This window comes from Emydura macquarii, unplaced genomic scaffold (genome assembly GCF_026122565.2).
Source record: "Emydura macquarii macquarii isolate MOO-44397 ecotype Brisbane River unplaced genomic scaffold, CSIRO-AGI_Emac_v2 contig_1876, whole genome shotgun sequence".
NCBI lineage: Eukaryota > Metazoa > Chordata > Testudines > Chelidae > Emydura > Emydura macquarii.
Window position 1 is genome coordinate 17,257,224 of NW_027132013.1, and position 24,672 is coordinate 17,281,895.

General features: G+C 44.3%; 1 protein-coding gene across 1 annotated transcript; it reads left to right on the plus strand.

Moving 5' to 3' along the window:
- Positions 1-3,463: 3,463 nt before the first annotated feature.
- On the plus strand, positions 3,464-22,591 carry EXD2 (exonuclease 3'-5' domain containing 2). Its single transcript, XM_067557813.1, has 9 exons — positions 3,464-3,925; positions 5,753-6,148; positions 7,079-7,335; positions 9,265-9,391; positions 10,419-10,744; positions 12,991-13,097; positions 13,349-13,484; positions 17,708-18,064; positions 18,667-22,591. The coding sequence occupies exons 2-9, from the start codon at positions 5,810-5,812 to the stop codon at positions 18,881-18,883; spliced, it is 1,866 nt and encodes a 621-aa protein (XP_067413914.1). The 5' UTR covers positions 3,464-3,925; positions 5,753-5,809; the 3' UTR covers positions 18,884-22,591.
- Positions 22,592-24,672: the final 2,081 nt, after the last annotated feature.

Sequence of the window (24,672 nt, forward strand, 5' to 3'; positions counted from 1 at the left end):
TGCATAAAGCAACTCACAAGCATTTCATAAAGTCCACATGCTAAACACATTTCTTTAAATTGAATATCTATTTTAACAATAGTAACACAGAGATGACCCAGACTGGTTTCCAAATATGCATCTGTTGGTTTTCAGGGAGGCCTACATGCCTTGGCATGAGATGAAACCTGGTCTGCCAGAGTCATAATCCCCACTCTACCTTCCAGGTGGCATCATGGGTTGCAGCCCTACCCCATCACTCCACCCCAGGGGACATTAAAGACAATCACAGCATCACATACACAGACCTGTGAAATCCATGGTTAGTGTACGTGTAGCTGAAGTGGAACATGAATGTTCTTTCCCCTTCATAAGTTCTGTTCTCTTACTTTATTAAGTTTTATTACATTTTTAATGTAATTACTTTAAAATTGCATGGTTTTTTTGTATTGATTTCATTACAGAATAAAATTCTATTACTTGGAGTATAATTCATCTTTATTAGTTCACAACCTATGCTGCTGAGTGCTCAGCAGTTCTAACATCAAGCAATTACCTCTTACTGCACAGTGTTACACAATTCATAGAATTATTTAAAAAATTAATAAGTGCATTGACAATATTATATTCGTACATGCACAGCAATCACCGCAAAATTCCTACCAGGTCACAAAACAGCAGGGCCAGGTAGAGCACACTACGATAACACACATTACTCTGGTCTCTATTCAAATGGTCTTTCAAAGCCTCCCTGAGCCACATAGCTCTGTGTTGAGCTCTTCTAATAGCCCTTGTACCTGGCCATTCAAATTCAGCAGTCAGTCCTGCCACCCCCGCAGCAACTTCTCCCACTTTGCTTTGCAGATATTGTGCAGAACACAGCAGACAGCTATAACCATTGGGATGTTTTTCTCACTGAGGTCCTATCTTGTGAGTAAACAATGCCAGGGACCCTTCAAATGACTAAAAGCACATTCAACTATCATTCTGCACTTGCTGAGCCAGTAGTTGAATCATTCTTTGGTGCTTTTGAGGTGGCCAGTGTTCAGCTTCATGAGCCCAGGAAGCAAGGAGTAGGCTGGGTCCCTAGGATCATTATTGGTGTTTCAACATTATCAGTGGTAATCCACTGGTTGGGAAAAAAAAGTCCCTGCTTGCAGCTTTCTGAGCACTTCTGCTTTCTTAAAGATACAAGCATCATGCACCTTCCCTGAGCAGTCCACATTGATGCCAGTGCATCATCCCTGGTGATCCACCAATGGTTGCATAGAAAAGTAGTCCATTTTGATGATGTACTCAGGGGCAAGGCAGTCTGGTGCCAAAACAGGGATATGTATGTCATCTGTCGCTCAACCACAGTTTGGGAATCCCATTGCTGCAAATCCATCCCTATGTCCTGCACATTGTACAGAGTCACAGCCCCGTGCAGCAGGAGGCGATTAATGGCCCTGCACATTTGTATCACAATGGCCCCAGTGGTGGATTTCATGACTCCAAATTCATTCCCAACTGACTGGTAGCAGTCTGGCATTGCAGTTTTCCACAGTGCGATTGCCACTTGCTTCTCCACTGTCAGTGCAGCTCTTTGGTGTCCTTGACCTGGAGGCCTGGGGCGACCTCAACGCATAGATCCAAAAGTTCTGCAGCCACTGCTTGTCATCCAAAAACTGCATTATGATGTGATCTCACCAGTCAATACTTGTTTCTTGGGCCCAGAAGTGCTGCTCCACCAGCTGCAGCTGCTCCATAAATGCCACCAACAACCTTGAATTGGTTCTTGCTATGTCCCACAGCAATCAGGCCTCCAGGGAATCACCATGTTCCCCGCTCATTTGGTTCTTCTTGTGGTTTTGCAAATAAGTCCAGGATCATGAGCCCTGTGCTTGCAATGTTCATGACAATAATGCAGAGATGTGCAGGCTCCATGCTTCTTTCAGAGATGGTGAACAATGAGGACTGCATGAGTTTGTGGGATTTTGAAAAAAGGGTGTGAAAATTATGGGATTCAGATACCATTATGGGATGGACACAGTTGCAAACTGGGCAGTTGACCCCATGCACCCAGACACCCCTACATGACTCATTTTGGCCCCATCATACAGTTCCAAAACTTCCCAAAAAAGTGTGCTGGACAGTAGGGAGTTACACATTGGGATATCTACCCATGGTGCACTGCACTCTGCATTGATACAAGCACTCCTGGTGAGTATATGCCCTGCTAACACAAGGAGTCAAGCATGCACATCCACAAGTGATGTAGTAACTGCGGCAGCTGTATGCTGACATAACTTGAATTGACAGAAGTTTGTAATGTAGACGTGGCCTAAGATACCTTTTTACTGATATAGCTGCATCCACACTAGGGACTGTAAAAAAAAAAAATCACACCCTTAACAGAAATAGTTATACCAGTATAAAATCTATGTGTAGATCAGACCTTATCTCTTACATCTGAGTGCTCTTCAGCACCTATTCTCCCAGCTCCTAGTTTAAATAATTCCTTAAACTCCCTCCTTTTGTTATAGATTTTGGTTAAAGTGCTCCTTCCCCAGCAAAATCATCAGAGCCTAATACATTTAGTCCCCTCCTCTTTATGCCATCTTCTTATTCTTGTGCTAAGACTCTGAAGTTCCTCCTACCTCACCAGCCCTACATGTGAAACTGGAGGTATTCCAGACAAAGTTACTGTGTAGACCAAGGATTTAAGTACACTGCTGTATTTTGCCTAATAATCTAAATTTAGCTTCCACAAACTGGACTTCTCTCCTTGACTCCCTCTACCATGGGTAGACATAATCCAGGATCACAGACCGCTCCCCTGCATGAATTAAAAGTTTATCTAGATATTTTATGAAATCCACCACCCTTTCATGTTCACCACATTCTAGGCCCTCAGCTTCTCTAATGAGTACATTTCCTATCATCACAGCTTGTCTACATTTTACAGGGATACCCCCACCTCCTGACAGTGCATGAGGAATTACCAGCACTTCCTTCATCAGAAGGTGGTTCCCAGCTAAAAGAGTTTGTTCTGTTCCTCCTAGGACTCCTCCTATCATCAGGCAAGGGGAGGATTGGGGAGCTAGTTCTGAGATGGGCCGGCTCTACAGTGTTTCCACCATTGTCTCTGTAAATAACTGTATCTCTTGCTGTCTCTGCCTTTCTGATCACCTCTGACAGACAGTGCACATTATGTGGTGAGCAGTTATTGGAGACACTAAATACATTTAAAAAAAAAAAAAAAAAAAAAAAGCCCTGCAGCTTTCCCCCTGGACCCAGTGACAGGCAGAAATCTATAGACAGCCACTTCAAAGTGCAACTCCCTCCATCACCTTGTCTACCTATTAAGGTGTAGAAAGACTCAGAGCCGCTCACACGTGACTAAGAGGCGGCATGGAAAGGCCCCCTGGCCCCAAATAAAACCCGCACGACTCCTGAGTAGGGTCACGCTCCGCTCGCCAGCCCGCACATGGCATATTCCTGCGAAGTGGAAATTTGCAAGCAGGTGCCCTGGGAGGGAAGCTTTTGGTATTTGCAAATAATAATGTTGTTCCACCCCAGATGCCCCGCAAAGTGTGCGGGCGGGGCTGTGCACCATTGATTTAACCACAGAACAGGTATCCACCCACACCCCTAAAGCAGCTAGATTCAACCCCGCCCGCAGACTGCTTGCCGTACAAGATGGCGGCGCCCATAGGCCGAGAGGAAGAAAAAGAACGCCGGGCTACCGCCCAGGTTCCGCCCCAGGAGGAGCCGGAGACTGGAAGTGTCCGTCGGTGCGGGCGCTCCGGCTTTGTGCCTGCCGCGCGCCAAGCGTCCGTCGGTGCGGGCGGCGTCGCAGCGCGCGGGTTCCTTCCTGCGCTGCCAGAGAGAAGCCACCCCGCGTTCGTTCCACTGCGGGCGGGGCGGCCCCCCAGGCGGCGGAGGCAGGTCGGGGACAGGCCAGGTGAGGTGGCCGTGGGACTCCGCGCGCGCGGGGGTTTCTCTGCACGGGAGGGGGCTGCGCGGGGCGGGGCGGGCGTCGCTGCTGGGACAAGCGGCTGGTACGGCGGGGCTGCTTCCCTGCCGCGCCCGGGTGGCGATGGGCGCCTCCCCGAGTGCCCAGCCCCGGGCACCCCCGCTACACGCTCCAGATTGTGCCTCCCCCTGGCGCTCCGCCGGCTGTGCGCGGTGGTGTGGCGCTGCCCCAGGGTGTGACAGTGCCGGGCTGGCCTGCTGCCAAGGGCAGGACTACAAGGGGGGGTTTGTTGGCTCCCCGTGCTGGGGGGTACAGAGCAACCTGGGGGGGTGTCTCGTCTTCTCTCCCTGCTGGTGCTTTCAGCTCTTCTCCCGCTCTGGAGCTCCTGGGGGTAACCTAGCGGATGGATGTGTGACTGTGTGTTTGTGTGTGATGCTGCCTGGTTTCTCCCACGTGGTTCGGTTTGCAGGATCGGGGCCACAGGCCTCAGTTCTGCAAACAGTTAGACACGAGTAAACCATGCAGGTCGTGAGTCCTTCCAGTTAAGTCGGTGCTGCTCACACCTGCAGCTACTCAGATGCTTGACACCGTTTGCAGGACTGGAGTATTAGAACCCCATCCTGCAAATATGTGGCTTTGCTTTGCACACTCGGGGACAGAGGACTGGAAGAGACCTCCTGTGTCATTGAGGTCAGCCCCTGCTATCACAGGTGGTGTTATCATATGGTCCCATTCATCAAACTCCAGCTGAAAACTAGGTTGTTTACACTTGAGGACATTGATGTGGGTGGGGCTACACATGGGTGCAATGCAAGGATCACCTTGTACAATCAGGACCTATTACTTAGGGCAGGTCTACACTTAACACACTGCATCAGTGCAGCTGCATTGCTGTAGTGCTTAAGTGAAGACACTCCTACACTGAGGAGAGAATTTCTGCTGTCTGTGGTCAAGGAGAGAAGCTCTCCCTCCAGCATAGGGTTCTTTACACTGGGGGTTAGGTTGGCAACGTCACTTGGGTGTGGATTTTCTGCCTAATTTCCTAGTATAGACCAGGCTTTAGGTCTCTAGTAGGAAGGTGTTGAGATCCAAGGGAACGCTGCTATGCAAGATCATAGAAATACTTTTAATATACATATATTCACTGATGAAGTACAGACAGACCTTCCCAAAGCATATACATCATGGCAGCAATTACCAAAGCATTGGGCACATCCCTCCCTATCAGGAATACTGAAGAGGCTGTGGACGTTGTTCTGCAGTCTTCTCTTTGATTTTAAAAACAGGTCAAAGGTGTGAACTGCCCCATTGATTTTAATGGATGATAACACAGATGCTGTTGTTAAGGCTTTAAATATCAACATTGTGAACTATCATGGTGCTCAGCAAAATAGTAGGAGCATATTATGAGGATTTACAGTTGCATGGTCCTTTAGCAGCACTTGTTGGGGTTAAAGGAGGGGGACATAAGCTTTCAGAAGTTTGGGAAATGATGGATTGTGGACCAAGTTTTGTTCTTAGTTACCTTGATATAAATGAGTGGAATTACTCTAGATTTACATTCGTGTAACCAAGACCTGAATTTAGACTCAGCATGCCACTGCTCCAGTGTGTATGATTTGCTTTGATCCCTGATTTACTCATCCTGAATAGAATCCAGTAAATTTTAAAGATTCCTTTTTGCTTTATGATCCTGAGCTTTACTTGGATCTTTGTCTAAATAGTAGCAGTTTGATTTTATAATTTTAGATTAAGGAAATTTCGAATCGGTTCTTTAACATTTACCCTTTATCTCTCCCTCCTCTTTCTTTGCAGGCTATGAGAGAGTTCTGCAATGCCATTTTGAGTGGGTGAAGTGGAGGAGGATGAAAAATGCCCAGACAAACAGCAGTGACAGTTACTGTTGCCACCCTGTTGGGCATTGCAGTAGGGGGTCTGGTTTTGTGGAAAGTAAGCCAGCGTCGGAAAGAAAGGGCCCGTTGTGGTGATAACCGAGATGGAGCTCCGAGAGGGCCAGGAGATGAGGAACTGACGGAAGGGGAGGAGAAGGAGTTACATTCTTTCGTGAATTCTCCCACCATTTCCTGGGTGGAGAAGATCCTTGGTGCAGAGGTAGTGATAGTTTCAGTGGCAGAGGAATGGGATCGAGTAGAACCATTACTGAAGAAGGAGCTGCAGAGGTGGCCAGTGCTTGGGATTGACTGTGAGTGGGTAAGTGTTTGGTCAAGGAAAATTTGTTCTTCAGCCTCCTAGGACAAAGGCAGAGAATTTGATGAGGCCTTGAAAATTTCTTGCACCAACACCATCTCTGGTTTAAGTAACCTGTGTGTTAGAATGGACACACCAGAAATGACTCTTGAAATTACTTGTGCAGTTATCAGCAGGGAACCAAGAAGGATCTATTGATTTTTATTTTAATAAAAACTCAAATTAGCTGAACATTGATTTGAAGTTTATTGAGATCATCCTTTGTTAAACTTTAGGAATAACTCTGACATGTTCTATGGATGGAACTATAACCGTTTATGATTGGCTGAATATTACGGATTTGTACAATGTTTTTTCAAGGTAATTTACTAGAATTGTATTAATTTGACTTCATACTTTAAAGGAGTTTACATCTTTTAAAAATTGTAACTAATTGAAAAATAAACTAAAAGAGGAGAAATTGAAACTATAAATATATGCATAAAATATTGGACCTAACAGAAGGTGAAATTCTCAGAAGAAAGCTAGCACAAGGCCCATTTAAGCATTGAAAACTGGCTTTTAGTGGGATTTAAATGATGTCTAGACCTTGGGCTGGCCCTCTTCTGCAGGGTGAATTTCATCCACACTGCATACATTAATTAAGCTAATAGATAAGGGGGGAAAAAATACCGAATGGTGAAATCTGTTAGGCTGTGAAATAACCATCCAACGAAAGTGGTGGAAGCCACATTGCTTAAGTCACTTAAAATAGACATGACCATGCACTAGAGAAAATACTATATGGAACAATGCTACAGTGGTCCCAAAGGTTTTGGAATGAATCACTTAATAGGTTCTTTTCATCTGTATTGCCTTTGATTCTGTGGTGGTTTGTTTTGTGCCCAGATACTAATATGCTAACGCCAGCTTTCTTTGTTTTTTTGGTTTCAGGTGTCCGTGGAAGGAAAGGCCAATTCTGTATCCCTCTTACAGATGGCCTCCTCCAGTGGCTTTTGCATTCTTGTTCGATTGCCCAGTTTGGTCAGCAGTGGCGAAACTATCCCAAAGGCTTTACTGGACATTTTGGCCGATAGCACTATATTAAAAGTTGGGGTTGGATGTTGGGAAGATTCTTGCAAACTATTTCAGGACTACGGCCTTGCAGTCAAAGGGAGTGTGGATCTCCGGTACCTAGCCATGAGACAGAGGTGCGTATCCATAGACAGCAGCAGCTTACTTGTGGAGTACAGTTTTAGTTGGGAATCTTAAGAAATGATTTGTCCTGAAAACACTTACGGTCTGTGTAACAGCAGTGCAAGTCCCTCTCCAACTGCCCTTGCCGTGTGTATCTCAAACCCTGACCCAAGCAGACCAGTTGTACTGGTGATGGAGGATAGAGTCTCCGTGGCCTGTTCAGTCCTTGCGCTCTGTGCTGAGGCTGTCAGTATGGAAGCCAAATAGTGCCAATTGTGTTGGTTATTTTTGTAATGAGGACATTTGTCTTTTAGGAGCTCAACTAATACTCCTAAGTAGTGTGTGTATATTGTACCTTCTACCCAGTGGCTCGCAATTTCAAACTGAGCTAGTATTGAATTGTAAGAGTGTCTCGATAATTAAGGCAAAAATCTAAAAGAGCGAGAAAGGGAAACACACCTGGTCTCGATATACAGTAGGCTGTTTTTCTCTCTATCTTTTAGGGTCTACTACTCACTTTCTCCTTTATGAAGCAGTCTTGGAGACCCATTTTCAGTGCTTTATGGCCTCTGACACTGTGGAAAGCACTGCTATAATATAACTAGATGAACAGCCTTCTCAGATTGGCTCCACATCTAACATCTAGGATTTGAAACATTGCCAGTGTCACCATTTACACCATCTATATAAACAAGGCAACTTAATTGTTTGTTTATCTGCATGGTGACCAGTGAAAGGAAAATTAAACTTTAAATATTGGAAACCCTATCTTCCTCCATCCCTCCCTCCCACCTAAATATTTGGATTTGGCCTGTGGTGTTTCTGCCAGTGGCTTCACTGAATGGATTTTCAGATAGAGGGGAGCAAACTGACTTGGGTATTAGATAGAGTTCAGTGATCAAGGAAGACACACATACAAACAAATTCTAGTGTTGTAATTAGGATGTTATGTAAATATATATGCAAATTAGTTGTGCCCATTGGCCTCCTTTACAAGTTGCCAACATAGACTGTCCTAGGAGTCATTAATTTGGCTTATTAAAGCTTCAAACCTAGTGGTCTATAATAGTCAATGTGTGGCAGGGTGATCCTCTGTAATTGGGTACCTGCACACCCTGTCCTCAGATATAGGTTAGAGAAACAATCAGCAGATAAGTGGAAAGAGCTGATTATCAGACTTCTTGAGAAATTTACAAAATTAATCAGCTCTTTTAATTTTCTCCTATAATAATTCTATTTCTAGTGAAACATTAAAGATACAACAATATTTTCAAATGCTTCTTTTACGTGAAAGAAATAAAATTAAAACCTTTTGCCTAAGAAATACTCCTCAATTGCAATGTTTTGCAGGCCTGTGTAACTGATTTGGAGTGTAGGTCTGTTGGCCTTGTGCCACGTCTTTAGCAACCATGAGTATTAGAGAACATGGAATCCTTGAGTCTTACAAATTTCAACTGCCCAATGAATCGTCTCATTCTTCTCCGCTAAAGCAGTGAATGTATTTCTCAAATCCCAATTAAAATGGCCAGTTGATCTAGAGGCATTTCAATTCCATTCAGCAACCTTGCCCAGCTCTCCTTTTCATTTAGAGGCAGACAGCTTATGGAAAAATCCTCACTGTTTCTCTCAAAATAAATTATTCTTAGATTCTGTAAATGATCTAGTGTCTGTATTCTGTGAAACAGCTTCAAAAGGGCAGTAGTAACATTCATGCTTGAGATTTTCTGCTCCAAAACTAACCAGTGACCTAAAGGAGCAGGAGCTATGCTAACTTAGCTGGTAAATTTTACAGATGAGCAGGTGTCCTGTTCCTGTAATGGTCACTGACACATACATCATCTAGTCACACATTTCAGTAGTTCCCAATAGAGTTGGAGTGGATACGAATGTTTTTCAATTTGATTGGTGTTTTTATCTATTTGCTTTTCTTTACTAACCTGAAGGAAAGATCTGCTCCATAATGGACTCAGCCTCAAATCTCTAGCTGAGAACATCCTGAACTGCCCGCTCGACAAGTCTCTTCGCCTGCGCTGCAGCAACTGGGAGGCAGAAGAGCTGACTCAAGACCAGGTCTGTCTTCGGATTGTAGTTATTCTTGTGTGAGGAGGAAAAGTCTTGTGGCTAAAGGACAGGGCCTGGGCTCAAGAGGTTGGGGTCTGTAGCTCTGCTGTGACTTTGGTCAAGCTGCTTCATCTCTCTCTACCTCAGTTTCCCTCTCTTTAAATGGAGATAATTTCCTGTCTCATGCAGGGGTGGGCTGTTCAAGGCTTAATGTTTGAAAAACTGTTTGACATATTTGGATGTAAGGGGATTGAAGTGCCAAGTATTATCTCTATTCATAGGCAAGCTGCAAGGAACTGGTGACTGCTGATCTGTGCGGGTTTTGTGAGTTATCTGTATCTGTTGGGGGTTGATCCTTGAAGAGTGTTGAACATGCTGGCCCTGATCCAGCAGAACGCTTGAGCACCTGATTAACTTCAAGCACGAGTAATCCCATAGACTTGCATGGACCCACTCGTACTTAAAGTTAAGCAGGTGCTCGAGGACTTTGCTGAACAAGAGCGCGTGTGCTCCGCACCTTACAGGATTGAGCCCATAATGAGCATATTATTATTGAGCTCTTGAGACCAAGGAGTTAACCATGTAAAGCTTTTCATGTCTGCCTTTAAAGTCAGTCCATCTGCGTGGTGCCTGATGGACAGGACTACAGTGAGCATATGTAAATATTTTGTTTTGAGCTCTGCTTGTCTCTCTTCCTGTCTTCTTAAATTGACTTTGTAGCAGTCTATTATATAATACCCTCAGGCTTCCTCTGGTAGTCAACCAGTTACACTGCAGATTACTGGACGGACTTCAGACAGTATAATGAAGTGGAGGGTCTGTGGTTCCAGGTAGGGAGCTGAGAGGCTCCAGATTCTCACTTCAGCACTCAGTGCCAGAACTCTGTGTAAGTGCCTAAGTGAAATAAAGGCTGCTCCCTCTTTACCTAGAAATGGTGTTTCACATTCTCTGTGTTTTGGGGAACTTGACTCAGGTCCTCCCAAGGTGTTAGCCCTCCTTCTGTATGGAAACATAGGACTCTGACTCTTCTCCCCAGGTCACTTATGCTGCCAAGGATGCCCAGGTCTCAGTGGCTCTCTTTTTCCATCTGCTGGGATTATTCTTCATCCCAGCTACATCTGGAGGTGAAAATGCTGTTGTTGCTTGGGAAAAGGTACTGGGCAAGTGCCAGGGCTTGATGGATGTCCCATTCAGAGGAAGAAGTAGCAGCAGCCTAGGGGATGATGGAAATGGAAAGGTGGATTTCCAGCAGAAACCAAGGAATCGGAGGTCTGCAACTAATGGCCAGTCCCCGGTAAATCAGCAAGGGAAGGATCCCCGCAAACAGAAACGAAAGCCCCTGGGTGTGGGATATTCTGCAAGGTAATGGCATGAACCTTTTTTACTATATGCACCTTAACTAAGTTTGTGAGGACAGGATTTTGAATGATACTTCCAACCCTGTTCATTACGGTTATGTACGTTCACTACTGCTGGTGTTCAATAGCTAACCCTGAGAGTTAAACATAAGATATAAGTGATGGAAAAAATGAGTCCAATACGTTTACCAAAGGATAAAAGAAAGCGCTATCATTCTGATGCTACAGAGGTCCTAACCAACTGAGCGCACCTCAAAGCAATATGACATTTGTCATTCTGCTTTCTAAAATAGGGATATCAGGTATAATTTGACTACCACAAAGCTCAGGAAGGAAAATCTCTGGCCTGCACCTAAATAGAGCATGTCACAATTGGCCAGGCAGGATGGATAATGGCTAGAGTGAGAGGGTTGTTTTTTTCCAGAGCACCAGCTGTTAGCTCTTACTGGAGGCAAAATACCAGACTTCAACCAATGGTCTGGTCTGATCAGGCAAATTCTAAATTCTTATGAAACAATGGAATCCGACCATGTGAGACTTCAATTATTTTATTTACATGTTTTTAAATTAAAACAAGTTAGATAAACCCTCTTAATCCAGCAGGGGAGATGCAGAATTGATATGTCTGTTTTCAAATGTAATTTGATTAAATCAGATTTTATACACACAAACATGAATTAAACAACTTTAGTCATAGCCAAATGAAAAGGAAAAATAGACATGTCAGTGTTCGCTTTTTCCTTTAAGGTTCTCAGTTTAGCTATGGAGGAGGTAATTTAATGGAGCTAGTAAAACTGATTCATGAGTATTCTTTAACAATTAAAATAGAAATAACAATGTTCTGTTACTTACTTTCTCTGGTCACTTCGTATTTCTAGTAAACATTTGGAGCCAACATCAAACAATCAAAGAAGGAATCAACCCCCTAGGAAAAACTAAGTGTGTGTGTGTGTGTGTGTGTGTGTGTGTGTGTGTGTGTGTGTGTGTGTGTGTGTGATATAACAGACTTCTGAGCTAAAACTAGGCCTTGGTCTCTTATAATTTTTTTTTTTTTTTTTTTTTTAATCAAGAAGACCCTTCATAGAGATACTTAAAACTAGTCAAGACAAAATGCTAGAGAGCATATCGTAGGGAATGTCCTCTCCTAGTCTCTGGGGGTAGATTAGATGTGATTCAAAAGGTTTCTTCCATTGCTGATTTCTAGGAGAATGTTTGTTTAAATTAGAATTTTTTTTGTTGATCCATAAATCACTCAAATGACACCTCTGACTGAGCGATTACTGCTGCTTCTCCATTTATTTTCTATATCCTTTATCGTGGCTAAACAGGCTAAACAGTGTAGCCTTTACTACAAAAAATTCCCATCACTGTTTATTACCAGTTCACCTGAACTGCTGATAATCACTGGTTGGGGCTCTAGTATAGACAAATCCCAACATCTTGCTGTGTTTTTTATCACCATGCACTGGTGGAAATATTTTTGTCAAATTCCCTACTGTAGAGACAGTATGAATTACTGAATAAGTTTGTGGAAGAGTTCTTGGTCTAATGCTTCTTGTGGTAGCTGCTCAACTCAGAGAATTCTTACTACTGTGATCTCTCTGATGCTGGTGAGTGGAGTAAGGATTGTAGGGGAAGGAGCAAAAGCCTTTGCATTACTACAGTAACTGCCCATCCTGCTCCTTAGCATTTATCAAGCTTGGTTGCTAGGGCCTCCTGGTTGGAAGATACAACACATCTTCCTCCTCAGGCGTTTGTTAAAGGGTAGAAGTAAAGATGTAGTTTGGGAAACAAATTCCTTCCCTTTATTGCTGAAAACACCCGAGAGTATCCAAACCAGATTTTAAACATATAGGTTACTTTTCACCATTGAGAGTTGCTCACTTTTAATTCTGAAATGTAAGCCTGTCATCAATGATAATTTCTCATGTTAAACAGAGGGTTCAAAATTCCCAGCTTTATGGGTATTGGCTGCTGTGAGGCAATTGGGAACCAGATCCTTCACAGTCAGTAGCTGTCCCCAGAACAGTCAGTCATTAAGTGTTTTGTTGCCCTCGGTGACAGCCTGTTCTGCCAGTTTGGTGCTTGGCCCACAAGTACGTGTTGCTGAGGGCTAGAAGCGTGTGCACTTCTGGGGCCACTTGTCAGAGAACACCGGGTGAACGCAGCATGAAATACGTTGGTACATGGAGCTCAGTTTCTGGGGTCCTGTTTATTTTTAATTATCATGATGTTCACCTTATTCCACAGAAAATCTCCCCTGTATGATAATTGTTTCCTGCATGCACCAGATGGACAGCCTCTGTGTACCTGTGATCGCAAAAAGGCCCAGTGGTATCTGGACAAGGGCATTGGAGGTACGTATGCCAGTCCTCATATTAGTCTGTATCTGTGTAAGAGATCTTTTCTTTGCCATGATTTTGTTGGGTAAGAAATGATATTTTTGAGAAGGGGTCCAGGTATGAACGTAGATCCAGTTATTGGAGATGTTGGGAGAAAGAATGAACAGGATGTGTCTCCTAGCTTTGTGCATAATTCATTTAGCTTTCCACCTTTCCAGTTCTTCTGCAAATGCTAAAGGCCTCCCTCTTTGCCTCCACCCTTCCAGAATTGGTGAGCACAGATCCATTTGTTGTGAAGCTGCAGTTCGAACCCTCAGGACGTCCTGAGTCCCAAGTCGATTATTATCTGACAGTTAAGGAGAACCTGTGTGTGGTGTGTGGCAAGAAAGAGTCCTACATCCGGTGAGTTTTTACACAAGGTAGGGAAGAAAAATACATTTGGTAGAGTAAAACCCAGACCCTGATCTAGTTCAGTCTCTTAACATAAAGAACTTTGTGCTATTTACCAGTGGTAGGTAAAGGGGGACACAGTCATGCTTGTGTAGAATTCAGTGTGTGTATCTTGAGTAGGCTGTAGTCCATTAGAGGACCACATGATCATATGTCTCTGGACAAGTTTGACATGGGACAGGTTGACATCCTATCCAGTAGAGGGCAGTCATGTTTACACTCACTGGAGAACAAGCAGTATTCAAAAACACAAACAATGCAGTCCAGGGGTGCACATACCTCCCAGTTTAACTTTTTTCTCTATGAAAGAGAATAAAAAAAACCCTCTGTGACATTTTGGGGACAACCCAGATTGGTTGTAGACAGTCACTGCCTACCTGTAAACTTTTGGGGCCTTTGTACTGTGCAGCTGTGGTTTAGCTCCCTGATACCGGTAGCCTGCCCACAACCGTTAGCTCTCACCCTGGCTCTCACCAATCTAGTTACTCCTTGGAGTGTGACACCAACAGCCCTTCCAGTTCCGAGTCTCCCCAAATTCATCCTTCTCAAGTTCTTAACTACCAGGTATTTGGACTTTTTGGTTCATCACCCCCAAAGGTGTGAAACCAGCACCCCTCATACCAGCTATTTTCGCACGCTCACTCCACACAACTTGCGCACCAGAGACCTGCTTGGGCTAAAAATAAACAAAATGTTCATTTAATAGAAAAAACACAGATTCGAAGACAAAATAGTTAGGGAAAGCAAACCTATACAAGTTACTCAGAAAATAAACATCAAAACAACACCTCACGTTTCTACACTTCCATATTAGATTCAATCCCTTTATAATACAAGTTACCTTTTGCCATAAAACAGTTTCTCCCGAGCTAGAGGAGGGATCCAGCATTCACAGAGAGCCTCTCATCACGAGAATGTCCCTCAAGGTCTGGATAAAAAACTTCAGTCCCAACCCTGTTTTTTAAAAATCTTTTCCCTTTATTCTCTGGCCATGGTGAAGCATGTTTATTCAGAGTGGGGAAATTCCCTCTTGACTGATAGCCCGGATGTTTCAATGTCTTTCTGTTAACTCTAATGGCCCATCATTGTCTTTTCTGGGCTGGACAATGCATCATTACTTGAAGCCAGTTTTGTGTAAACTTCCCTGCCTGCTGTGAGGTACAGTTGGAGTTGTAGCTTGGATAATTAGCACAGTTTTCTATATTCACAAATACATAGCTTCATAACCGCAGTCTGTATACATATTTCATAATGACCATCAAGTTCAGAACATTACAAGCTTTCATAAAATACCTTATTCATTATACTTTTATAGTACAATACTTCAGCATGCAATCATTTGGTTTAACTGATCATTCTGGTGATTTAAATCATCTGTTCTCTGGTGTTAAAGAAGGAAACACTAAACAATGCCCTGGGGAGTAATCTTTATCCAGGATCTCTCTTCCCCACAGGCCCTCCACCCTCCATATCTATCACCAGTTAAAGAATTTATGGTACAACGGTAAGGCGGTGAAGCAAATATGCATTTATTAGTAACAATGAGCAAACAGCACAAACACAATCAAATAGCTTGGGGGTTAAATGAGAGAGGTAGGCATGAAGCCAAGGCGCACTACCACAATCACAAACCAATGGATACTGTAAAGATAAACATAAATCAGTACATCCACATTCCCTTGACAGACCGGGATCAGGTGAATCAGGTAAGGAATGAAGCAGGTTGGGTCAGGAGGCACAGACACAGAAAGCAGGAACGCAGGAGTCAGCAGTGGACGAGGAGAATCAGGAGCAATGTAAGTTGGTGGTTGGTGCTCCTCTGCTCTTCAGTCTTGATCTTGATTCCTAGAAACATGGCAGTCTGGCTGCCACTCAGATGGACAGCAAGAGTCCAGAGCAGTCCACCGTCTTAAATACTCAAATACTGTCCAGTTAGAATGCTCTATCTTCCTGCCACATTGCACACGGTACTAAAATTTTGCACACGGCACTTTGATCAGTGTGCACATTTTACCAAGGTTTTTATACATGCTAAGAATTTTGCACAGGACTCCATTTGTCCATTCATGATTAGATCTTACTATACATTTCCCCGCCACTCCAGAGGGCATTAGGTAAACAAACAAAAAAGATTATAAATCATCCTGAATCCAGCCTTACACTGGGGTGTGTCTGGACCCTGACTGGCACACCTTTCTGTATGTAATCCTGTTAGCATTTAAATGGCTCAAGTGAGCTGTGACACCTACGTATCCATAAGGCTAATTGGTATGGAGCATGAGTTCCTGCCTTTACAGCTGCTGTTTAGCTGGGAGCAGTATCCTGCAAGGTGACAGTCAACTGACCAGCAGCACACCACTTTATAGTGAGACAGCTGTGTCTCTGTAGTAGGAAAAAAAGAGACATTTATTTTTAAATGAAAGCTTCAGAATTTCTGAAAAATTCATCGAATGCATCAGAAATTGTGGAGAGAATCTAAAACTTCTCTGTGAGCATTGGGCTGTCTGGCTGCAGATTTCATCTGGTGCTGATGGCAAAGGTGTTTTCATAGGTTTTCTGGGAAAGGATGTTGGAATGTTTTTACAGAGGCCTGTACAATCTCTGTGGTGCAGAAGCCACTTTCCTAGTGGCTGTCCCTGTCCCCTTTAGCCCCCTAGCTAGGCCAAGCAGGAAGCACGTGCAGTTCTTTTCACCCCTTCTGATGTCACGTAAGAGCCAGGGCTTCACTAACTTGATAATTCTGCAGGTGTCTACTAAGCGTGCTCAGTAGTGATTTTGCAGTTGCTCATAACTTTCTGAAATTTGATTCCACCCTTGAAGCCGTCACTGAGGACGAATAACATACCACACATAAAGTTTTTGATCAAACATTTTTTAATTACTTTGATTGACGATATTAAAATGATCCAGTTCGTTCATTCTTATGTTCTTATGAACGTACATATTTTCATCTTTAACTATGATTCAGCTCTGAAAAATACCTGTAAAATGGCAGAGTGAGGTTTTTTTTGGGTGGTTGAAGGGTTGTGATTGATTTCTATTGATTTGTATATGAAAAACCAAACATCAGAGATAATTGACTTACAGCTTGTCTATGTTTCAATATACTGCAAGCGTCATGGGATCGCCAGTAGAATTCTGCAATATTACTGCTCCATCAAATCTGCAAGACATAGACCTAACACATGTGGATGGTGGTTACAGAAGTAAAATAAGAGAAAAAATATGTAATTAGGAAAAGGAGGGAAGGCAGTGACTTGGGAGAGCAGTGTTTAGGTGGAATGGAGGTTTGACTTTCTTTGAGTAGTCTCAATGTTTTTTCCAAATGTATCTAAAAACAGGGTGCAAATTTCTTTGAATTCATGCAAAGGGTTCTTTGTTGCTTGTGTCTCAGTAACTTCCAGAGAGAACTTACCTAGGTTACAGAGTATGTTTATTCTGATTGCCCTCCCTGCAGACTCATGCTGGGATCTGAAGATCATGCTGGGCTTCTTACTTGTTCATTATCACGAGTAATAAAGATTCTGGAAGCCATATTATGCCATTAGTTACAATTGTGCAATTCCTTTGTGCCCTCCTGGAATGCACCAGTGTAGTTGAGACTAGCATTTGGTCCTGCATTTGGAATTAGGGCCCAGTCCTGCAAGCACTGATGTATCTGCCTAACTTCACACGAGTAGTCCCTTTGAGGTGAATGCACTACTTCTATGGGTATCGTTAAACGTGTATAAGGTACTTGCAGGATTGGGCCTTTTGTTAGGAATTCTTTTGATGCACTGGCCAGGACAGAAACTAGTGCTGTCTCTGCAGGGCTAACAGGAGTAGAAAGCAAAAATATATTTCTGTGACTAAAATCATCAGATTGACCTTGGAGTAGTCACAGAGAATTAATCCAATGCTATGTTTACATACACTTTTCTGATTCTTTAAAAAAAAAAAAAAAAAAAACAACTTAGAAGTGTGTGGTTTTTTTCCCCCTCTAACTCAAAAATAACCAAGATTATCCTCAAACTTCACAGAAGCACAATACACCCATGGGCTAAGACCAAACATGGAAAGTTCCGGCTTATGGGATAGTTCCTTTTTATATCAGTGTGCCATCAAGTGTGTAAGTAGTAGTTGATGGCAGCAGCTGACTGAAGTCTTAGTTAAGACTGTTGCTGTTTCCTTCCCAGGAAGAACATTGTACCTCACGAGTACAGGAGACACTTCCCCATCCAGATGAAGGACCACAACTCCCATGATGTGCTGTTGCTTTGCACTTCTTGTCATGCCATCTCAAATTACTATGACAATCATCTCAAGCAGCAGCTGGCCGAGGAGTTTGATGCCCCCATTGGCTGCGAGGAAGGGGTGCGCCTGCTGGAGGATCCCCTGCGGAGGCAGGTCCGGTCAGGGGCCAGAGCTTTGCTGAATGCAGACAGCCTGCCTGGCACCAGGCGAGAGGAGCTGCTGCAAGGAATCAAGGACTTTTTTAACACCGAGACCGTTACATCAGAGATGCTCCAGGAAGCAGCCGGCCTGGAAACCAGGTACCACAAGAACCCCAGTGACTAGGTCTAACGTTTTAGCCATCTGCATGTGTGCTGTGTATATTTATGTATTTAGATTGCAGTTACAGAAAAGGGTGCCTAGCCACGGCTCTAGGTGTCCTGATACATAAATAGGACAACAGCAACAAAAATCCCAGCAGCATTCGTAGACCTAAGTAATAGATGTCTATTTTTTTCCCCCCCCGAGCTCCTTTAAAAACACCTCCTGTTGTTTTAATATCCCTGTAAAACCAGGACCAAAGTTTAACAAACTAAGTATTTATGTGGTGCATTACAAACAGGGCACAGCAGAGCACAAGGAACCCCCGGCACTGAGGCACTTGGGAGATAGGGGCCATAGATTACAACATGGTTCCTGCTGGGAGAAGCTTGCAGTCTCTCTCACCCATTATTACTCTGCTAAAGGCGTGGGGATTAGTCAGGCAGACAACTCTGTTGGCCCAGCCTGCCTAATTAAGCCTTGTGTTTGTCAAGTGCTTTGGATGAGAGGGTGCCTAGCATGTCATGATGTGGGGAGCTTTGGGAGGCCGAGTGTCCCATACTGGGCTTATGTGAAACCAAACTCCCTTATATCTTGGCAGGATTTCTAATGAGAGCTACATGCCACACGGGCTGAAGGTGGTGCAGTGCTTTGCCAAAGGGGGGCTGCGCTCACTCATGCAGCTGGAGAGGCACTGGCGGCAGCATTTTCTGGACACCATGCAACCGAAGCATCTCCCGAAGCAGTGGTCAGTCAACCACAATCATGGGAAGCTGATCCGAAAATATGGGGAGGACCTTCAGATTGAGCTGTCATGAAAGTGACTCCAGCCAGCGACTGGAAGGACTATTGGATTTTCATCTCCCCATTGGAACTGCAAGCTGCTGTCCGCGGGATGGTCCAGTGAGACTCCCTTTGTCAGCAGTGGTTGTGCTGGGACTCAACAACCCTATCAAGGGTTAAATCTATTGAGTTCAGCCTTTTAAAGGTGGTTTGGGATTTTTAACCATAGTCTGAATGGAGCTGCGTGATTCCCCACCGTCAGAGATGGGGCCCTGGGGCATCCAGACATGAGCTCCTCTGCCTTTACTAGACTGTTTCAGTCCACAAGGGCTGTGCCAGGGAGACTTCTCCTCTGCTCAAAGTAGCAGTAGTGTTGCTTTCAGCCATCCCCCGAGAGGTGTGATGCATCCAGTCCATCCCCCTAACCACAGTGGATGGGATATGAACCTTTTCATTGTTTCTAAGTGCTAGTGTGGACTGATCCCAATCATCCGATGGCTGCACCTCCAAACTAACCCACACTTCCACTCCCACCCCTTGCTTTTGGTGCAGGCCTGCTGCAACCCTGTTAGCTTTTCTCAGCAGAAACCTTCCCTGAAGAGACATTCCTGTTCCGCGGAGGGGGTCCCAACGTGAAGAAATAGCATTTCTCTCTGACTGAGAACTGTGTCAGAATTGAAGACAGGGCCTCTCGCAGCCTTCTGGTGGCTGCTGCTGGCGTCTTGATGAAACGTGATATCATTTGTGACTGTGTCAGTGTTGCAGCACCGACGTCAGAAATCATTGGGTTTTTTTAAAGAACACCTTTCAGACACACAATGTGTGTCTATAAACATGTTACTTCCCAATACAATCTTCCTGGTTAGACACCCTGATGAATGGCTTTTGACAAGCACCCTTTCATGTCACAGAGTGAAATGTGGTCAGTTGTCTTACAGAGGATGTGAGGGGAGAAAAAGGCTTTTTCAGAGAAGCAGTATTTTTTAGGCATCTGTGCACAAGATTGGAAGCCAGGAGCCCCAGAGGTAACTTGCTGTGTGGCCTTGAACAAGTCACGTAACTGCTTTGTGCCTCAGTTTCCCCATCTGTAAAATGGGGCTGCTAATAACTACCTCACAGGGATGTTGAGGCTTAATTAATTAATATTTGTAAATTGCTTTGAAAATGTAAATAATTATGTAAGGGTTAATTATTACTGTTGATTTTTAATGTGTTCCTGGCTGTGTTTGTTCAACGTTCATGTTTTTGTCTGGTGCTAGATTTTAGTTGTATTTCACTTTTTAAAAAAACAGAACTCTTTCTTTGAAACTAAGGTTCAGTTACTTAGCATCTCCCCATTCTCCTCCACTAACTTTCATCTCTGCCTCTTTAGCATTTTCTTTTGCTGAACCCAGAGATTCTCACTCAAATTTAAATCCCTAGATATTTCAAAAACTGTCACTCTCCTAACTGTTCTGCCTATTCTGGCATCTTTGGAGATGAACAGGGCAGGTTCTGCCAGAGAGAGGTTATATCAACATGAATTCGTGATGAGTATATTTCTCACAAGTGGTGAAGTCATGCTTGAATTACAGGTATTTTCAAACAAGTTTCAATAAACCCTTTATACCGCACTACATTTTTCTGTATATACCCCGCATCTTGCAGAAAACTAGTTTGGAAATGTTTGAGGTTTTTTTTAATTATTATTTTTAATGGGTAAAATCCTGACCCTATTTAAGTCAATGATAAACCTTCAATTGAGCCAGGATTTCACCTTCTAGTGGGAGCCTTTTCTGTATTCTCTTGTAAGAAGGATGTCTTAGTAGATAGGGCACTGGACTAGGACACAGGAGACCTTGGTCCAAATCTTGGCTTAGACACAAGTTTCCTGTGTAACTTGTGCAAGTCACTTAATTTCTCTGTCTCAGTTCCTCTGCCATTGGTCTAGAAATTAATGGTGTTCATTCCACAACTCAGACTAGTAATTTTGTGAAGAAATTCCACATATAAGGGAAAGAAGGAAATATTTCTGGTGCAGGGTGTTTGCAATAAATTGTAGTTGCAGAGGTATGGAATGTCGGTAGTAACCCCATGGGAGATGGATTAGTAGGCAGCAGGCAGATAAGGCAGTCAAAGGTAATGATAAATGCAATTTATCACAGGGCTATTAATGAAAGACCTTTCCTTTTATAAACCCCATTTTGTGCCTCCCCATCCCAATCTACAAAGATGAAGGTCTAACAAAAGCTGGGTTGGAAGTGCTGGGTCCAGTGCTTAATTTGTAGTGAAAGAGGGGCCAGAGCTCAAGCAATTTTTTTACATTCATAACTGATGCAGCAAGCCCAGAAGTGCTGGGGCTAGAAGTGCCAGAACACAGCCCTGGCAAACCTTGGCACAAATTAAGCACTGTCTGGATTGCACATTAAGTCTCCATCCCTTCTCATAGAGCTAATTGCAACGTCAATAACCAACCTTCAGTCCATAGCGACAGCCCAGCATGTGACCTTGGCTGTCTGTGACATAGATATGCCCAGCCTTGTATATTACCCCTGTGTCCAGCTGTCTTCGTCCTCGCTGAAAGCTAAGAACTAGCTGACTGTCATGATTATTGCAAGATGTTTGTAGGGGAAGTAGTTTAAGAAATACGTAGACTATTGGGTTTCAAAGCTGTTGAAGGTGAGACTCGTTACCTGAGGCGAGGCGGGGTCTCAGGGCTCTCAGTCAACACTGATATCTGAGGAGATAGTCTGTGTTTACTGTTCGGGCCAGGTGAAGGCTTGAGGATTTGGAAAAACAAACTAAGAAACAATAGTCTGCAACTGTATAAGAGAAGAGAAAAGGGCACAATATATTATCCATTACAGAGGAGGAACTGTGCCAGCAGGGATGTCTTGTGAAAGTTGGATTCCAGCTCTTGGAACTAGACCACCGCTGCAAGGACTGACATTTGGGTGAGAGGACAGGAAATTAGACAAGAAAGTAACTTGTTAGTAAGTACAGGCTATAGTTTGCATCTTATGTTTTCTTTTACCTGCAACTTATGTTTCCAAACCCTTATATTTGCTTTTATTTGAATCTTTATTTCAAGCTCTGTTAAGTAAACTTTTAATTTGGCTTTACTATAAATCTAAGTGCCTTGTGCTAAGGAGTGTGTTGAAGTGAGGTGAAACCGGTGAAGTGGGGTGCACTGTTTCTATGGAGGCAGTGGATTCAGTGTACATTGGGGGTGTCCAGAAAATAAGGGACTGGCACCTGAGGTAATAGGGGGAGGGGGGGCGAGTAAATTGCTAGCCTGCAGAGAGACAGAACGGGGCTTGCAGAGAACCTAGAGCAGAGCCACTTGTGTTGCCTGCAGCTGGTAGTTGGGGAAGATTTCCCTTGGGCTCAGACAAGGCTCTCTCGCACAGTAAGCAGGTAGTAGTGATTTATCCTGGACTCTTTGGGTAATCCCAGAGTGTTTCACTGTCCAAAGCACATTGAGGACTTGTTCTGATTAGGTAATATAACCTCCCACTGTAGCATGCCCTAGATCAGGGGTTCTCAACACATTTTTTGATGGCCTCAAAGTGCAGCCACCAACTCTTGATACTTTTTCCTAAAATACTTATTTATAAATACTTACTTAATTAACTTTAGGAAAAACAAATAAATATGCATATATGCATGTTCAAATCATTGTAATTTATTTATGTTGCTGGTTTTTTTTGCAGACGCAATAAAAATAATGTAGTTTAGGTCCAGTAAAGAATACAGACGAGAATAGAAACACAAATAAGATGCTTTGTATGTTCTTGTCATTTTGTGGTGGTGTTTCTTTTGCTTTTTTGGCTGCCCCTCCCCCCCCCTTTTTTTAAAGACTTGCTAACTAGCAAGTCTGCTGCTATGGAAAGTGATACTTGTATATTTGTTAATATCTCTTTTCACAGCAGCAGACTTGCTAGTTTAGCTGGGAGGCAGTGAACCGTGATATTAACAAACATACAAATATCACTTTTCATAGCTGACTTATTCAGCCCTGTCCAGCCAGGGGCCAAATTAAGCCCTGGATGGGAAGGGGGGTAGGGAGGCAGCAGGGGGACCAGGAGGGGAGGGAGGGGGGCTGGGGACAGTGGGGGCAAGGGGGAGGATGAGACCGGGGCTGGAGCCCTGCAGCCACAGCCTGGGCCCTGCAGCTGGAGGACAGACTATCACAGCGTGGCTGAAGCCTGGTTCCAGAGCCTGAAGCCATGACTGGGGGATGGGGGCCAGAGGAGGCAATGGGGACTGGGGGGGATGAGGTCAGGGCTGGAAACCCTGTAGCCTGTGGACAGATCCTGCTACCCACCACCTCAGGGCTGAATCCGTAAGCCCAAGCCCCCCCACCCCTGGGAAAGTAGGGAATTCACACAAACTGCCTCCAGTGTGTGTGGCTGCAGAGTGGGGCAGGGTCCAACCCCTGCTGGTGGCCCGGGGGCAGAGGCTGCTGCTTTGCCCCTCACCCCTCAATCACTGCCAGGAGGCTGTGGCTGCAAGAAAAGCCCCTGGAGGCCACATGCAGCCACTGAGTCAGTATGTGAGAAACAGTCCCCTAGATTATATCGTCAGGTTCTTTAGTACGTCTCACATAGCACAAAAGCTCCTTCCTAGCAGCGAACAGTACAACCCGGCCATCCTCACTATTTTCTGTCCCCTTGGTCTGATGTTTGAGCTACTGTCTATATTGGAGTACTATTCTGGCCAAAATCTCCTTACCCATTAAGGCGACCCTAATAGTGACACCACACACACACTTTCTGGGGATGCAGGAGGAATTTGAAAATCAAAGGGCGGGCTGAAAAAACGAAATGTAATCTCCTGGCAAGATGATTTTTATTTTAATCATGATTTTTGATCTCTTGGGGGTCTCCATATTGCAAAAGTAAGTATCTCTCTCTGCAAACTGGTTATGGGGGAGAGGGTCAGAAGAAAGCAACCAGTCCTATATCCATAAGCTTTCAAATAAACCTAAGCAAAGGTTTTGTCTAACGTGGCTGTAGTTGACAGCCACCACTAGGAGACTTGTGAGCCCAGGAGAGGGCATTTTCAGCAGCTGGCCTATAGCAATGAAACAATCTCCTGGGACTGACTAAGACCATAAACCTCAAAGCTTTCAGAATAAAATGTAAACGCCACTTCTTTGGCCTACTTCCCATAATAGCACCTGGCCCCTTTCAACCCACCCCATGTCTTGGTGTTACTTCCCTTTCCCTAGGGAACAAGAGAGAGAGAGAAGCTGAGGTCTCCTGTGTTTCTTGCAACATTTGTAAGGCTAATACAGAAATCAGCGGCACAAAACCTCACATAAAACTGTGCTGCAGCATTGGACAAACAAAGGCAACTCTCACTAGGGCTTTCTTTCCCCAGCTCCTGGAGCTACAGACTGAGCCTCTATGGGGTGCTACATGAAGGCCTACAACTAAGATGGTTGCTGAAGTTTTCTCACCCTAGTCCCAGTCTGCATGGAGGTACAGTGGGACCAGAGAGTTAGAACTGCTGGGGTCAATAGGGAGGTTTTGGCTTGGGGAGATCTGGGTGAGGAAACTTGTTGGACCAGTGACAAGCCAGGGCTGCACAGCCCCTAGGTAGGGGCAGCCTGACTACACAAAGGAAAGAAAGAGAGTTTGGAAGCTGGAAGAAAGACAGCATGGCTCAGGGATTCCTTCCCGATCTCCCACTCCCCCCAGGGAGTTCTTGAACTGCTCTGAGGCTAGCTGTATGCATCAAGGCACTGCAGTGACCAGCATCCAGAGTGAGCACTCCTAGCCGACACTGGCCACAACCAGACCAGGACAACCAGCGAGCCCTGCTGGAGTAGGGAGAGGAG